Below are 19,335 nucleotides of genomic sequence, written 5' to 3'. Positions count from 1 at the left end.
TAATGACTTCTCACTGGCTGCTGTGATACAGGAATCTTCTAAAACATCCACACAGGACAAAAATTACATTCCCTAGCTGCATACATCACTGCCTATTCCAAATAACTTACACAGAAGATAAAACACAAAAAAAACATTCATATCAATTTGTACAAGCATCAGTATCACCCCTTGTTACAAAATTCTAGCTTCGGTCATACATAACCTTTGTGCAAGTAAGGATCAGCACATGTTAACATCTTGTAAGTGACTGAGTAACTTTGCCATAATTCAAACAAACTTGTTCAAATTCAAACAGTATCAACTGAACTATCACACATTACAGAATAGCTAGTAATACTTCTGTTGGTAGGATATGGATGCACAACTCAAGGTTGTGGGAATATGGCCTGATCATAATTGGTTATATAGCTAGCTAAAGTGATGCTTGTTTTTCATGTTTATCTTAGTTGGATTAAACAATACTGTAGCTTTAACTTAATATATTGTTTAATTTTTAGATGCTACACAAATAACAACTGTTATTTAGGGTAAATGCTTTGATGAAAAAAAAAAAGATACAGCAAGTTAATAATCATTATTCTTTGTTTGCTAAAAACATTTTGATTGCTGAATAACCTGCTCATTTAAATGTGTTTGTCTGAAATTATTAGATATAACCTGATAACAGTCTAACAATATGTAACACCATTAAGCCATTAACCTGTCTACATGAAGAGGATTCCTACTTAATTACAACTAGCTCTAATCAAATAGAAAGCATTGAAAAGGGAAAACAAAAGTCAAACTGTTTTTATGTTCTACTTAAACAATGCCTGCTAGTAGTTAAGTTAAGCTTTAAATTGTTGGATTTATTGATTTCTAAGCATGCAGTAATTCTAAAGTTTCTTCCAGCCTGTACTGTAAACTACTTTATTAAATGAATATATAAAATCTAAGGACAAATACTTTTAACAAATAATTCATATTAACTTTCAGTCATTTAGTTTATTCAGTTTTAGAAGAATTTTCATGTAAAAAATTGTAAGATGAATCCCATTATATTGCAAATATGATACATTTTCATGTACAACAATTTTGGATTAAAGAAATAACTAAATCCAAAATTGTTGTATCTAAAGATAAAATGTCTTCAAAAAAACAAAAACAAGCTGAACATATGAATTTTAGTCTCATGTGAAAATAACTGATTAATTGAATGTACTCTATCAATGAGCCAATGATTAATCAATTAGCAAATTCCACTAATCATCCAGCTCTAGTAACAACATACAGAGGGAAAAACTAAGAGGGGAAAAACCACTGATACAAACCCTTACCTTCACTTGACAAGTTAACAAATTAAGCTTGGTAGGAGGTCTGTTTTCCTAAACAATAAAAACAAAAACTCAGTTCCTTTCTGAACTTATATATGTCTTTCTAGAATAACAACTTTTTTTATATAAATTTCTACTAGAACACTAAATTATAAATGTCTCTCTAACTGAAAGTAGAATCTTTATTCATATTTATACTTTCTAAATCTTCACTACTGAACTTACATTCAAACAAACAATTCTTGTGTTTTGCAAAAAGTAATCACATTCAAATAAAGTGTTTCAAGTAATTATCTGTAATTTTTTTAAAAGCTTTACAATGACACACATCCCAATTTCATGTATAAAAACTAAAAATTTTGAGCTTATTCATTTTAATGAGGAAAATTTCTCTAAGTAACTGGTGAAGTTTTTAAAACTTCATAATGATTAGTCAGAAACAGTAAATATTGTGCATCACATAACACCTAATTAGTTATCCATATATCAGAGTAATTATTCTATTATCATTATTATCAAGCATTTTGCTTGTTGGACACATAAAAAAGGATCAGAAACAATAACAAAAAATACACAGTGCCAACAGGAGCTATATTTCCATTGGTCATTATTTCTTTATCAGAACTGTTTCCAAAGTTATAGTGACAAGGTGCTATGCAACATGATTCCGTATGTGAGTGGTTGATCTATATACATTATGGATTTCAATGAGCATCAATTGGTTAAATACAATATTTGAGAACAAACTAACACATGTATACTATAAATAGCAAAACTAGTGAATATGGAATAATAGTCTTTCTACCAGGAATTAGACAGAATGAACATGTTGTATTAACACAAAACATTTTTAAACAAAATTAAATGATCAAAATGTAATCTGTTATGCATATATTAAAGTAAATGCTCTATAACTATTAGTAAGTTTATATTTCTTGTACACATAAACATATTCTCATACTAAAGATGCAATTATACCAAAATATAAGAAGTGTGTATTCCTTGTTATAAAAATAATTGTGCACAAAAAATAACATTGGTAAAATAAAGACAAACAATAAACTAATGAATTTTATTTTTCTGTTTTTCAAATAGCATGTTACCAACAACAGCAAAATGTTTGTTTGATTAACTCTCTCAATACGGGCTCGATCAATTTGACCAACCATGCGACCTCTTTGTACTTATTTAAAGTCTTTATGAATTTAATACTTTTAACTTTCAACATAGTGTGTATATCTTCACAAAATTTGGCAGCCTTTCAGTTAATATTACAAGTCTTTCACACACAAAAAATCATATTTTTAGTGAAGTATTTTTAATAAAATAAAATAAATATTTGTCTATGAATATATTGAGTATTTGTTTTGAATAGTTTGTGTGCAAAGAAATATTCATGTTAAAATTAAAAATACTTTTCTTCATCTCAAAAATCTCCAATTTCCATAGTATAATCCCTAAAACCTCCTAAACGCATTTCAAACGTCTTTTTTTCAGTAAAAGTTTATAGTTTATCTGATATTTTAGCTACCCTATCTCTACCCAATTCGACCAACCTCGTAACCAAAAAAAACAAAAAAACCTAAGTTACCCTTCTTTTCTTTCTAGAATGACTTCAAATTGTAACATGAAACTACATTCATTTATCCTACATAGCTCTAAGTTCATAACAGTATACATTTATTTATAATTACATTTTATTGTTTTATTGCCCTTTGAACCGTGTATTACTACTAACTGTACCATTATAAGTTGTAAATCACTCAGGGAACATGAAACTCGTGTTACGCTAACGAATTTCATTACCCATGATCTGTGCGCCTCATGAAACATTTATATTATAATATAATATTTTTACATTTTAGTTACTTTTATAATTTGACATAAAGAATAAACATGACAAACAAGAAATAAAATACTCATCCAATCTTCTTTTTTTCTTTCCGTCGATTTTCAAAGATAGTTAACCCTAATTCTTTATACTAATGATAGTAATGCACTTAATAATTTTAATTTAATTAAATAATGCACAAAAGAATATAGACTAATAACATGCAAAAAGTCCACAAATTCCCTTACCTTTCAAAATTTTTCTAGCTTTCTAACTGTGCAACAAGAGTCATTACAAATTCATCCAAGCTAGTCTTTAACTTTCCCATGGGAAAGATGTTGCTACTCTAAATGAAACTGACCTCCAACTGTTCAGAATATAATGTTATACAATACATCATTTGATAGATGAAACCTTGACTTTCTATTTGTTATAGGTAATATATAATGAAACGTAAGAAAGAACTATCAACAAATTCTGAAAGAGAGGGTGTGACAGGAGGGGTTTGATTTTCTATTTGGTAGCTCTGTAACCAAACAAAATTGAAGACTATAAAAATTATGGTTTGTCTGAGCAATAACGATTTTATAGAGAGTAATTTATGTTAAATTTTGTACCTTTCCGAGGGGTGGTGGATAAAATAGGGATGAGAACATGCTAAGAGAAAATGTGTCACGTGAGTCACACTACTGGAAATTCAGGATTTTTTTAAAATATTGCCTTGTAGAATTAAGAACGTAAAACTTATATACTATCAAAAATTGGTATAACATAAACAAAAAGTAGTTCAATAAAATTTTGAATGTATGACACTAAAGCCTTGTGTCATGCACAGTAAAGGATACCCGTGGCAATAGAGTTAAACATTATAATTCTCAGCATTTTGATGGTATACATTTTTAAATTCCATGACTACAAATATTAATGCTATAGATACAAATGGGTCAAAGTGCACCTGTAATGACCTTTTACAGAATTACATTCAAAATTTACTTTAACTACTTTGTTAGCAATTTATATTAATATACTTTGCATGGAAATGTAGTTTATAATTCAAATTTTTATATTATCTATAATTTGAAAAAGAAATACTTAAATAAATTCTCAATCTATATCCCTCCAAGTTACATCACACAGTGGCACTGTGACTTCTTATTTACATTTTCTTCTCTTCCCTTATAAGGGTTTCAGTTTGTTATACTACTTATACCTACATACTATACATACTAACAAGTCAGACTATAAAATTTCAACCTCTTGTATTATATTCTTACTTTACTGAGATACCACTATAATTGTACAACCCACACAGACACTTTTACTCACATATCCTCTATTTTCTAGGAAATGTCTAACATTGTTATTGGACATGTTTATAACCAGTAATATTATTATGTATATTGTAATAAATGTATTATATTCTTACTTTACTGAGATACCACTATAACTATACAACCCACACAGACACTTTTACTCACATATCCTCTATTTTCTAGGAAATGTCTAACATTGTTATTGGACATGTTTATAACCAGTAATAAGCGTATATTTTGAAGCAAATAAAGCAGACAGTTATCTGTTTTGTTTCAGCATTCAAGACTGACAGTTCGCAAGAAAAGCTTGACATATGTTGAGTAAAGTCATTGCTCTGACCAGTAGTGGAAGTGTTTCATCTACTTATAAGATAGTTCGAAAACCTGACAAATTATAGACATTTTCAGACAATCTTCTCATAGTGACAACAAAAAGATTACTAACATGCATTCAAGTATCAAGGGTCTCATAGCTAAAGTAAGTGCTTTCTTATTATTTACATATAGTTTTTACTTATTGTTATATATTTTTAAAAAATGTTACAAAATGTAAAAATTAAACACTAATTAAGTTAGATTACAAAACTTATATGAAAAAAAATATATATATAAAATTAAGTTTTCTCATGATCACTCCTAGATGAACATACAAGAAGTGATTTGACATCATCTGATGTAATCTGATACTTTGTTCCCTAAGCTACCTGCTCCCTTTCTAGTTGATATATCGGTCATTACGGTTTTGAAGATGGTTCAAAGTAGAGTAATAAAGAAATAAAACTAAAAGAAATCACATTTTAAAAAGTTAGAAAGCTGAAACTTTAGAAATAAATAACTGTAGTTTCTGTTATTATCTGAAATCATTCTAGAAAAAATAATTATTTCATATTTTTTGCTTTACTGTACATAGATGAGCTTACTACAGTTAGGGCATGGAAATATGAGATAAAGTTTTATTTAAAAAAAATTTCTGATATTTTGGAGTTTCTAGAGGTTATACAAATGAATTATGAAAACTGTAAAATGAAAAAGTATATTTATTCATAGTATAAAAATAAACTTTCATTCAAACTGACTCAGTAAAGGCTTTGTAAATTTACAGACTAACCTTTAGCATAAAAATTTTGTTAAAAACATTACTGAAAGTTGACCAATTTCATCAAGACACACTTAGTATAGTTTCACTGTTACATAGTTGGTGAAAATGACCAAGCCCATATCCATGGGGCTAATTGAATATCCTGTTATTCATAAGCTAACACAAACTTTAATTATTGAGCATTATCATTATATTTCACTGTGGTCTTCAGTTAGAAATAGCATTTGTTGTTTAGTAGCTTTCTTATGTATAATTTTGATATTAGTTAACATTAATAATAATTTGCAAAAGTGCACGTTAGATTTCTATATTGTCACGATGACTGTGACACAAAGTTCATGCACCATATTAGAAAGAAATGCAAACAATGAATGACTGATTAGATTTGAGAACTTACTTCAAGATAGTACTATAGTATGTTCTGATTGATAATTACTGTTCACCTATTCAAAAATACTTTTTAAATAAATTCTGAAGTTTATCAAAACCAAAAGTATGCTATGAACTTACATCAGAATGGTAAACAAACAGAAATCCATCTTGAACATCACATTTCCGTTTTTGCCAAACTTTTCTCATCTTTCCTTCAGACTTCTTGTAAAGATATCCAGTTTTCTTACAGCCATGTGTTTTATCTCCTTTCAACTGATGTAAAGTGTAACCAGAAACTACAGAGCCTGTGGACTAAACAAACACCACATAATTCTGACTGGAAAAAATAAGCAAAATTAAAAATCTCTATAAAAATTGTATGTACAAGATAAATAATATCATGCCATTAATTAACTTTTATTCCCAAACCAAAATATGTGCAACCTGAAACTATTACACAAAAAGGAATTCAGTATTTTTCACCCCATCAACCAAATATTTAGCTAAGGCTTAAACCCAGCTATGTTGTTTTGATTCTGAACATGTGACCTTGGATACACATTAATTTTACAGATGATTCTGACAACTTGGAATTTTCTTGTAACATTTGTAGCTCATACACTGTACATGAAAACTCAAAAGTTTGAATTTTAAAATCTTATTTTCTCATACCTTGACTAAACACATTTCAAATTATCAATGTTGGTAGGCATTCATGTATTTTCTAATATTAATGAATGACTGCCTCACAGTCAACTTTGAATCTCGCTTACAGTCTCAACAAATATTAAACCCATATTTTGTAGTACTTAATAAATGTACCACTAATCTACCAATGTAATACATGTTAACCATCATGACCATAAAATGATATTCTTGATGTTAAAAATAAATACAAGATACCTCATCTTTAAAAGAATTTTGCAGAAAAATTATATTTGTGTGTTAGAATTACATCATTTTTACAATCAAAATAACTACATAAAGAATGTGTGTGTGACTTGGGCTTAGATCATCCACCTTCAGCAATATTAGAAATGAAAAATATTTTCTTTCTGTCTTATTACTTGTCCAAACGACTCTGTCATAATGAATTGACTTTATTATGAAGGTTCTATGAAAAACTAATGTAACTTTTTACAAAACAATCCAGTGACTAACAATTATAGAAGTAATGAGATACGTTCAACAATATATGTTCATATACGCTGTGAAAAACACAACATTTAAAAAAGCCAGTTTTTAAAAACCCTATAACATCTGAAGTCCACAAGGTGAAACCTATATTTATATTAGTAATTTGATTACTTGAAATCTCCCTTTATCTTACTATCACCGGATAAAATCATGGAATTACTGTTCTTTACCTCTGAAAGGTTTAGAGAGGGAGAATTAAGTAGCAAAGTTTTCAGGTCCACTAATTTTTTTCTCTCTTCCTCCTGGTTAAGCCGAATTTTATGGAGTTGACCAGAAAGATTCTCAATATAATTTTTCAGTTGGGCCATCATTTTCACTCCATCTTGGAAATAACTGACAATTGAAGAATAATTTATAAATATTGAAGTTATAAAAAAAAAATTATCTTTTTGTAAAGCTGAAAAAGCAAAAAATATTTACTTGGTTGTAAACACTTTACTGATGCTACTTCTTGCACTTCTTCACAGAAGTCAGCTGTAAATTATAATGACATGAATCCAAGAAAACCAGTGCCTGAAAAACCTTATGTATAATAATAACTTCCATAAAAATATTGCAGGATACAGCTATCTCATTAAATGTATTACTGTTATTCAAAACAATGCACAAAGCACCGTCAATGTGGTAACTATCCACTCATTTTAAGATTATGTGGATAGAGGAAGTTAAACATAAAGAAAATGTAGCTAGAATGAGGAGAATCACAGAACAATGATACTGGTTTGTTAGAATTTTGAATCATTATGTTAGGAAGAAAAATTATTCCTTGTAATCTAATAACTTAAGATCTCATTGATGAAAATGTTTAACTGTATCAACAAAAGAAATTATTTGATATCACATTTTGAGGTCAAAGTAGTGTTACTTGAAGAACTTCTCTTCAAGTTTGGGAGCGAGACCTCCAACTCACAATTAGTTTGTCAACAATACCAAATTAATTCCAAATGAATACATTTTGTGTATAATACATAATACTGACTCAGAATCTTAGATGTCTTTACAACATCCCAAAGACTAAATTTTGGGAGTCTATTAAAATGATTTTATAAGTTCTCTCTACCTCTTTCAATATTCCAAATTATAATGGCAAACCTTTTTTCATTCTCATAAAAAATGGTTATTCTTGAGAAAATTTCGTAGTAACTTATATTGTTTTACTGTTTAATTTTAATACCACTGTAATAACAAAATTTGTGTAAAATTAGGATTTGTTGAACAACTCAATCTCTTCTCTACATCCCAATGAACACATCAGTTATTTTACTTTTAAATATCCAACAAGTTTGATGAAAAGGTTAGAAAAAAAAAACAACTTTTATTCTCCAGATAATCATGATAGAACTTTTTATTTTAACCAATATTTTGCCTTTGCAGCTCCATCAGGGTTAGTACATACAACTGTTTGATATTAGAGTATTAATTAAATTATAAAACTGCTTGTAATATTCTATTTCTCAAGTCTGCCATAATGTGTAGTTAACAATGTATAGATTATTATTATTGTTTCAGTACTGTTCTAATATTATAGTATAGTTATAATACTGACCTTTTTAACAAATTGTGTAAATTCCTCCAGCATGCACTATTAATTTTGAAAGACAACAAAAATATCCAACAAGTTTGCATGTAATTTTCATAAAATCTTTTAATAAATCAAAAGCTGAATATTTTTTAGTTTCCATACAATGAAATAAGATAAACGAAGAGAATACAAATAAAAGGAAGGAAAAATATAAACCATTAACTCTTTCCATATGGGGTTGGGAAACATGACCAACCTTGTAACCACAAAGTAACTATCAGTTTCCATACTATAGCTTTTAGTATGTTTCGTGTATGTTCAGGAAATTTGGCAAGTTTTCAGTAAATATTACAAGTCTTTTGTACGCATAAAATCAGATTTTTAGCCATGACATAGTGGTTCAAAGAATAGCTTCAAGTTTTTTTAAAGTACAAACTTTTAGCTCATAGCTCCATTTCTTGACTGATTTGAGTTCTAATTACAGCCAATACTATTGAGGATTCCCTCTTGTTTAATTAAGTATTTGTAGTAAAGATTTGTTTGTGAATATATGGAGTCAAACTGTTGACTACTCCGAGTATGAAGCTATTTTCATGTTAAGATTAAAATTACTTTTCTTCATCTGAAAAATTTCAAATGTCATTAGTGTAGACTCTAAAACCTCTTAAATAAATATCAAATGATTTTTTTCAGTAAAACTTTATATTTTATCTGTTATTTTCTCTACGCTAACTCTATATGGACTCATTCAATTTTATCAACCTTGTAACCACCATAAAAATACTAAATAAACCTCTAAATTAACTTTTTTTCTTTCTAAAAGGACTACAGATTGTAACATAAACGTTTATGGTGTCAGAATGTTGACTGCTCTGAGTACAAAGTGATTTTCATTTTAAGATTAAAAATACTTTTCTTCATCTGAAACTTTTCTAATTCATTTGCATATTCTTCAAAACCTCTTAAACAAATATCAAATGTTTTTTTTTAAGAAAAACATTATATTGTATCTGTTATTTTCTATACTATAACTAAACAGTCAGTGTATTTGACCAACCTCATAACCACCATAAAAAATTAGGTAATAATTCTAAATTACCCTTTTTATTTCTGGAGTTACTGCAAATTGGAACAGGAAACTAAAATTGTTTATCATAAAGAGCTTATAGCTTGTAACAGTCTACAGATGTAGACTGTTACAAGCTTACTTTTATTCCTCTTTGAACTGTGTCTAATTAGTATTTGAGCCACATAAGTTGTAAATCACTCAGCAAATGTGTAACTCACATTACCATATTGAATGACATAACACACAAGTTGCTTGCAAGCATACCTAATCAAACCTTAAGTAACCTACAAAATTTCTAATTTTTACATTTTAATCTCGTTTATAACCATAAAGAACATAGGTACTTGCCTTTGATCTTGTCTTTTTTGCTGTCAGTTGTTGATGATATTTAAGCCTACTTTTTTCTATAATGATGGTACTAGTTCATTAAATAATTTTTATTTATTCAAATAATGCACCTAAGAACACAGAATAATAACACACATAAAGCAATGCCTTAAAACTAATATAATTTTACTGGCTTTCTAATTAGGACATGATGGGGTTCAATTAATCTTCTTTGTTGCTCAATCTAAACATCAGAATGTAAACTTTCAATCTGAAGATGAAATTAACAATACTCTGTACTAAAAACAATGTAGCATTATATGTCATTCAAATGATTAATACTTAGCCATTCTACTATTGGTTATAAATGATATAAAACTTCAGAGAGAATTATTGTCCATTTGTGAAAGTGAGGATGCGACATGTGGATGTGTCAAACAGGTGTGAATTTCAACTTTGTGACTTCATAAACAAACAATATTTGAGGATATAAAAATTAGAACCTGGCTTAATGATATCTATACTATAATGAGTGATTTAGAATAAATTCTGTACTTCAGAGAAAGGTGATCAATAAAGTAGAGAAGAGAAAAGACCGAGAGAACAAATGTGACAATTCTAATGCTGGAGAATTTTTTTAAATATTTCCTTATAAAATTAAAACTGATATAATATTAAAATTTGATTTGTTAACTATGTTTTATTGCCAAGTCTATTTGTATACATTGATAATAAAGTAGTTTAATTAAAGTTTAGACGTAACTCTGTAAAATATCCTGACATATGCAGTCTGGCAAGAGGGTTAAGGAGAAAAGAGAGGTATAAAAAATAACAATAACCATTAAGAAATTTTAATTAAACTTAAGCACTTAAATACTCAGTCATTTCAATTATAACTGAAAACTTTAATTCCAGTTACTCATGTATAAAAATCTTTATTTGAAAAATGCAAATACAATTAACACTTTACAAACACTGTGTAAAAAGGTAATATTAAATGCTCATAAAAGTAGTTTATTGTTAAAGAAATACAGTTATATATAACAATCAATAATTTAGCAGCTATAAAGACAATTACAAATTACTGTTTTCTAGCAATAGATATTATAATATACATTTAGAATATAATAAGAAACATACCTTTGCTGGGCTTGGTAATACTCAACTAAATGCTGTACAAGTTCCTGGCCTTTCTTGGTTTTAATTTCATTCACTTTAATTAGGAACTAATAAAACAAAAAGAAATTATTAGAATTAGTCATATGTTTGAAAATTAAAAAAAGAAACAAGCTTTACAATATTAACCCCCAGTGCAAGGATTGATCCAATGGAGCAACCCTGTATTGTAGAATTAATATTTATTAAAATTCTGAAGTAAGAAGAGTGTCTTCACAAAAGTTGGCAAGCTCTTAGTCAGCATGAAAGGTCAGTTGTATGTAAAAAATTAGAAATTTTAAGAAAATATCTTTACTAAAGATTTGTCTATGAATGTCCTGAATCAGTCTAACTCAGACTCTCACTAGTGTAAATGTAAGGTGATTTTCATGTTAAGAATATAAAATACATTTTTGCATGTTACAGTTTTCATATTTCCTTTGTATAATCTCTAAAATTTCCTATATGAATATTAAAAGTTTATTATGCCAAAGTTATAATTTTCCTATACTGAAAATGTATTTCCGATAGGTACTTCCCTCCTCTCACAAGATTAGCTTTTCTCGTACAAAGCTGACCTCTATATGCAAATCTTTTCTTTACAGATGCCACAAGCCTTATGCTCCCCCCTATTGGAATCAAATTATTCCAACATGTCTCTCATACCAAAGGAAAGTGGGGAGGAAGGGTGGGAAGTGTGAGTGCAGGGAAGTACCTATAGGAAATACATTTTCAGTATAGGAAAATTGTAATTTCGTATACAGTACTTCTCTCACTCACATGATTGGCAATACCGGTGCAAGGGAATGACAGAAGAACCCCCCATCCCCACCCGAAAGCATCCACAGGTTACCCCTAGAATGAGAGAGTCTGATGAAGGGAACTGCACCACTTCTGAACCAGGTAAGCTCTTCGCCCATCCATGAAATGTGTAGTGGATAAGGATGGAAAAAGTGAGGAGCACATCCATGTGGGAGAAAACTGTGGCAGGATAGTGATCCTAACTAAGTAAATATATATGTAACTCAATTCCACAAAGTATAAAAGTGGGTAAAAGAATGGATATACCCCTAGCTGTAGAGTGGCTAGGGGACGACAGACCGTACTCAGTAAGTCAAGTAAGTCAACTACACCCAAAACCCATGCTGCTGAGAACCAACATCCACGCAGGGGGAGGATGAGGTTCATACTGTCTTCATTTCACGTTCAAGAGACCAGTGGGGATCTAGAACCACTCCTAATCCTGAGCATGACGTGTTAGCTTTGAGTTACTGAAACTGACTGGAACCATCCGAAAAGCAATAACGTCCTTGGAATAAGATACAACGAGGGATAGCACTGTGATTCACAACACAGAAGGAGTATAATCAAGGGAGGCATACAGACAACCATAAACATGTGTGAAGACTTATCTTGAGGGCTTTCAATCGAAGGGGTGGACAGCAATTTGACATCTCACTCCTTTGTGAGTGTATATTACATATTGGAGGATTGCATCATCTTCACCTGCAAAACATCACTGCACTGCACTGAATGGTTATAGCCATCTTTGTGTGGAACTCATTCAGTAGGGTGCCTTCACAGTTGACCACCCCAGTGGCTTGGAACAAGAAAGTGGTAAGGACTCCCATACTTCACTAGAAGAAAGGAGAGTGAGAATGCAGTGGACAGTCCAGAGGAATGTCATCACTTGAGACAGTGCATTGGGTGACCACAAAACCCTATTTTGAAAAGCAGACCTACCGATTTATTCAATCAAGACATGGCAGAGATGGGCAGCTATCTCTTTCTGCTTTACCCATGCAGTCAATGGGTGGTATGATCTGGAACAGGCAAAGTTTATGAAGCAAGTACGTCACAAAGTTACAAGCAATCCTGTGGAACAGCCCATCTCACCAGTGAGCATTTTGGAGCCATGGAAAAGAGTGCAATTCAACATGGTTGTACAGTGCAGAATTCAAATTATAGTATATCTAGACAGGCACCACTTGCCACTGAGTGTAATCTATATAATGAGAAAATGAAGCAATGGCCCTGAAAGAAAGAAAAGTATGAATATAAACTTACCCAGTCAAAGTCACACTGAAGCCTGAAGAACGTCCACAGGTGGAAGGTGAAAACCCAACGATGAAGAAAATGCAATATGGTGTAAATATAATTGGAGACAAAGGTATTAGGTGTAGTCCACATGCCTGACAGTAAGATTTCCTCCACTAGCCGAAGAAGATGAGATGGGAGGGAAAAGTTGAAGTGATGAGAAGATATCTGGAACAAATTCCGGGAGGAATAAGCCAATCAATCAAAAGTCCAACCCAATTGGTAAGGTTAGAAGGGGAAAGGGAAGATCCCAAAAAAGTCAGGTAGGGGGTGCCATGGAAGAAAGCTGTGTTGGCAATATAACAACGAAGAATACAGACCAGACACAGAAGTCTGTCAGGTTCGGGACAAGGGTAGAGATGAGAAGTAGAAGGAAGGGAAATAGGAAAAAAGAAGGAGTTACCCTCCCTAGCTGCCAAGGTCTTTGGGAGGAAGGAATGCTCCAGACAATGGAGAAGATAGGTAGGGTGGTAAAGAGTACATCAACGGCAAACAAATCAGACGTTTGACGTCCACAGACTAAGTGGAGAAGAAGACACATTTTAAGGGAAAGGTGAAACATGGAACACAAGGAAAGTGGTTCAAACAGAGGTAAAGTAAAGGAATGGATGACCACATTAATATCCCAGTCTGGAAGAGTATGCTGCCGGAAGGAACATGGTACGGACAGGGGAAGCAAAAATGTGATGGTATCGGGAAAAATGAGAGTTATAGGATAAGTCAGCCCAATAACCCCTGGTCGAAAAGCCATGTGAGAAACTCTGCCACTCAAGCCACAGTAGGTCAGTCAGTGATCCCCGAGTTGCAGACCAACTATGGAACACTTTCCATTTGTGCTAATACACCTCCATTGATGAAGGACATATGGAATGAGTTATAAGGAAAGCTACTCAAAGGGAGAAACCTTATCTCCTCATTAATGGCTGGATGTAGAACTGGTGACCGAGGTTGACAAAGAAGGGAGGGAGACAAAGGAAGAGGTACCGGAGGGAAATGTTGCAGTTGTTTTAATCATAGAAACCGAGGTTGAGCTGGCCAATAAGGAGCAATCAGGACTCAACACGGAGTGGTATGGATGAGAGAGATCATTCAATGAAGTAATCAGATAGGAGGGTATAAAGGAATTTGTGGGACCAATCCTGAGTGAAGGCATCGACAGCCAGAGCCCAAGGATGAGGTACCATAGACCAAAAGAGTGGTAACTTGTGAATGAGGTATGTGGCAAATAAATCTACATGGGGAAACCCCACTGATTGCAAAGCCACCAGAAAACAAGGAGCTCTAAAGGCCACTCCGTCTGATATATTTAGTCAGGGCAGGAAAGACGATCCGCTATGAGATTGAAAGCACCAGGAATGTGACACGCAATAAGATGAATGTTGGCCCAATATAGTAGATCCAATGTTCGAAAACAGAGAGATCTCAACCAGGTGCCCCCTTTGTGATTGATATGTGCTACCACTGTACAATTCTTGAAATGAAACATCTCCAGATAATGTCTGGCAACAGGAAAGAAGTGATTCAAAGCCTGATGGACTGCAATAAGCTCAAGGACAATGATATGCAAAGATCTTTCCTCTACAGACCAATGACCCGAAGCTTCCTGGTGATTGACCCATGCACCCCAGCCCTGAAGGGATGCATCCGTGAAATGATGTAAATTTGGATGAGGAGGAGGAAGCAAGATTCCCACTAACATATCCCCTCAATCAGGGTAGGACAGCTGACAAGGGATCCCGAGCATGGTTCCATTGATTATGAAGAGCCCACTGCACACAACCGAGGAGGAGACCAGTAACATCACTGAAGACCCCATCCCCAAAAGTGATAGAACCTAACGATCAGAAAGTGAGGAAGCTGAAAGGGCATGGTAAACAAACAGTTTCATGGAACGAAGTAGTTGAGAAGAAGGTTAGGCCTGACTGAGATGAGTGTCAAAAAAGACATCCAAGTGGAAGAGATATTGGGTAGGTCAAAGGAAGTACTTCTACAACTTGATTAACCAGCCCATCTGAGCAGCCAATAGAAGGAGCTGATGAGTATGGTTAACTGACTCCAGTTTGGAATGAACCAAACGAAACCAGTCATCCATATAATGGTGGAATCACAACCCCATAGTATGAAGATGGCAAAAAAATGATCTGACCACCCAAAAGAAAACACAAGGGGTGAAATCAAGCCTGAAGGTTAGAGCAAGAAATTGATAAACCACCAAAGATATGGACAAAACCATGGTGATATAGGGATGTGGAGATAAGCATTGGTGACGTCCATCTTGGTCATTCATAATCCCATAGAAAATGACTCCATGGTACAGTTGAACGAATTGATTGGGGCAGGACAAATCGATGACGGGCTTCCAGTCCCAGGTTTTCTTGGGAAGAACACAGAGTCTGGAATAAAAATTTGGTGAGGGATGTAGAACAGATTCAATGGCCTACTAAGATAGTAGTTCCTGAATCGCCTCCGACAGACAGTGGCTGGTCATGGGATCCCAAGGTGGAGGGAAGGAAATGGGTATAGGGACACGGGAGGTGGGAAAAAAAATAAGATAATGAATACATTTAATAAAACTTGACGAACCAATGATCCTTGATGAAAGAACACCAGTAATGAAGAAAAGAGGCAAGCCAAGCTCCCACTGGACTAGAACACACCAGGTAGTCCCCGATACTTTTGGAGACATGACAAGCATCGTCAAAGAAAATGATGAGAAGAAGGGACAGGTTAGGGTTGGGAAGGAGAGGAACTGGAAATAGTAACAGGTGCCATATTGAGCTCCAAATGAGAAAAATGGGCAACAAGGTTCGAAAGGGTAAACTGTTGTTGTACTGATGCAACTCGTGATTCCAAAGACTCAGGGTTCATGTCAAAGACGTATCGCTGCAGAAATGGGGCTATACACAAATCCTGAAGATAAGATAATGATAAATGGATGCGAGTTTATATCGCATCACGACCTACAAGGTCCCAACAACAGAGAAACCATGTATGTAAAACTAGAGCCGAAAACGATAAATGAGTCAACATGGAGGAAAGAAGGGAGAGGATGCCCCCAGAATACCCCTCTAGATTTCAGTGGAGAGCCTCAGAGAGGAGATGGATAGTAGAGAGATACTGTAAAAGAGTTGTGAGGGTAAGACAAAGGTGGGAAAATTGGGTACAGCTCAGACTTATAGGAGATTCAGGGACCACACCCCAAACAGGCAAAATGGAACCTAACAATTGCTGGTCCAGAAGACGACAGTCTGCACAATGATATGCAAAAGCAAACTGATCCAAAGCCCATGCTAATCCCATCACTTAATTGTGAGGCAAATAGGAAATAGGGGAAAGGGATAAAACATCACATACCAGAGAAAAGAAATCCAAAAAAGACCATATTGGGCCTAACTGATTCCTCAGGATGGGCATGGGAAGGCACAGCAAAAAAAGGAGGTTGAAATATGTGATCCAAGTCCTTGTCCATTTGTATAGGCTCAGCTTGTTTGAGAGGAAGTGAGGCAACGTCCGGAGACAGAGGTTGATTCATGTAACATTGAATCTCCCAGCGAATAAACATAAATAAATCCCCCACCTGGTCGCCAGCACGTGAGGCCTGCTAGTTGCAGGTGTGACTCCAGAAGTGGTAACATGAACTTTGAAATTCATAATGAAGAAGAGTCAAACAATAATCAAATAACAATGCGACTAATAAACCGGGATTAAAGTGAAGTTAAGAAACAGTCTTAATAGAAACTAGATGTGAAAATAAATAAAGTTCACTTCGTGAACATAATAAAGGCGAACATGAAACGTTAGACAAACAAAAAGAAACACGTCCAAACACTAGCACTGCCACATGAAAAGTGATAGTTTGGTAGAGGTGTAGAGAGGGAGTCACATGCATCACATATGTCATGCTCCTATTGGTGGAGAAGTGACGCATGATGATTTACATGAGAGACATTTTGGAATCATTCAATTCCAATAGGGGAGAGCTTGTGGCATGCATAAAGAAAAAATTGCATATAGAGGGCAGCACTGGACAAGAATAGCTTGTAAACCCTAACACTAACTGTAGCAAAATCATTAGTCATGATCAATGTACAGTAAAAAAAAAAGAAAAAAAGAAAGAAAACGAAAAATACCTATTTTTTACCTTCCTCTTTCAATGCATAATTTCCCTTCTTTCATGCAGTTATTATCTTCAAAGTTTCAACTATTAACCTTTTCATATCTATTTTCTATTGTTGTACTTAATATCTACTTGAGCACTAACCTTCCCATCAAACACAATAAACATAGTAGGAGATCTTTAAATATGAGTGATATACACCTCAAGCATGTCCATAATGTTACACAAAACATATATCAAGCAGTATAATACAATAATATATTCTAAAACATATGTAATTTAACAGGCTTTTAACTAAGCAATAAAAAAAAGTAAAAAAATCACTCTCCTGCTCAGAACAAACAATACCATGACTTCAAAAATAAAACTGAGGCTATATATCTAATCATCAGTGACTAAATGATCTAGCCTCTTAATGCATTTTGTAAAGAACAATTTGCTTTTCATATTGGTTATGAACAATCCAATAACAAATTTCAGAGAGAATTAGGATGAGATAGAGATGTGGCATTTGGTTTTGACTTTTTTTTTATATGCCAGTATAGCATGAAACTTAGAGTCAAGAAATATATATTCTGGCTTAACAATATCTATATTATAAATGTGTGATTAGTGGGACACTCAGATGATCATATAAGGATATAAAAGAAAATCTAAAATAAGGAATTCTGAGTACAGACATCAAATGATAGAGACAGGTAGCAACTGAGAATTTATTTTAATATTTTGTTTTGAAATTAAGAAATAAAAGCTTAGATAATACAAAACTGTGAATTACAAACTATATTTTGATGCAAAATTTATTTACATACAATACTAATACAGTTGTTTAAGTTTTGAATGTATCTCTGTAAAAGATATGTAAAAGACATGTGCACTTTGACCTATCCATATTTAGATGGTTGACTAGCATCAAACCTATGCCTTCCACTTACCATTAAAGTTTTTCCCCAGAATATAATTAATACATAAGATATTCCTCTCCCCATAATAACAATAATACAGTACCATAAGCATGTTATGCAGCAAAACACAAATCAAATTTGAGATGTCAAGATGCTCAAATTTAATTAACACACACACACACACACATTTTGCATATATACAGCAGAAATGTGATGAATATTCACAGTGCAACTTAAATTCTTCAAAGACGCACCATCTTTATACTATACTGTTGTCATCATATTATTAGTGGGTAACACTTATCTACACCTCTCACCTCACATAGTTGTAACTGAAACATTCTTCTTTCTTCTTCCATTTCATCTGCAACCTAACACATTAAAATACAAAAAAGAAGTTATAAAAATAAAAGCTTAATATGCATTTATCTACCTTCACATAATTCTGTCACACAATCTAATGTAACATTTCCTTTTACAATGATAGAAAACTAGCATAAAATGAATGTAGAAGTCTCTAACTTTGTGGCTAATCCTTTTTTTTTTTGAATACGTAAAAAATTTTACCCTCACCTCTGCTGGTGTTATTTCTGTTCTTATCATTCCAGCTTCCTTTGCTGCTTGTTTTTTCTCTTTTTCAAGTTTAGCCCTAGAACAATATGTTACAGTTTGTGTTTTTACTTTAAATATTTAATTTGATAATGATCAAACTACTTATCTAATTAATTGTAAACAAACTTCAAGTTGTACAAAAAACATATATCATATTTACAATCCTAATGACTTTCTAGTAAAGATTGGAATTTTAAAACCCCAATGTTTGTTGTGAACTAACAAGTTTAGTCTTAAAATCTCAAAACATTTTAAATATAAGTTTGTTACTTTAGAGTAAGTTTTTTCCATTTATGGACATTATTTTAAAGTTTAACTTATAAAAGTCATAATTAATGATGTTTTTGAAAAATGGAAAAATAAATGGAGTAGTTAATGAAAAAAAAAATTTATTTGTACTAAT

General features: G+C 32.5%; 1 protein-coding gene across 3 annotated transcripts in view; it reads right to left on the bottom strand.

Moving 5' to 3' along the window:
- LOC106464183 (arfGAP with SH3 domain, ANK repeat and PH domain-containing protein-like) overlaps positions 1 to 19,335 on the bottom strand; it is a 94,964-nt gene that overhangs the window by 50,553 nt on the left and 25,076 nt on the right. For all 3 annotated transcript variants that reach the window (XM_022391876.1, XM_022391877.1, XM_022391878.1), the window contains 6 exons: positions 18,894 to 18,969; positions 18,638 to 18,691; positions 11,187 to 11,272; positions 7,299 to 7,461; positions 6,070 to 6,243; positions 1,320 to 1,367 (listed from right to left, as the gene is read on the bottom strand). In XM_022391876.1, the coding sequence (XP_022247584.1) occupies positions 1,320 to 1,367; positions 6,070 to 6,243; positions 7,299 to 7,461; positions 11,187 to 11,272; positions 18,638 to 18,691; positions 18,894 to 18,969 (601 nt within the window). The remainder of the gene's footprint in view (positions 1 to 1,319; positions 1,368 to 6,069; positions 6,244 to 7,298; positions 7,462 to 11,186; positions 11,273 to 18,637; positions 18,692 to 18,893; positions 18,970 to 19,335) is intronic.

This window comes from Limulus polyphemus, unplaced genomic scaffold (genome assembly GCF_000517525.1).
Source record: "Limulus polyphemus unplaced genomic scaffold, Limulus_polyphemus-2.1.2 Scaffold1581, whole genome shotgun sequence".
Taxonomy (NCBI): Eukaryota; Metazoa; Arthropoda; class Merostomata; order Xiphosura; family Limulidae; genus Limulus; species Limulus polyphemus.
Note: the sequence above shows the minus strand (reverse complement) of the source record. Positions and strands in the feature narration are given on the sequence as shown.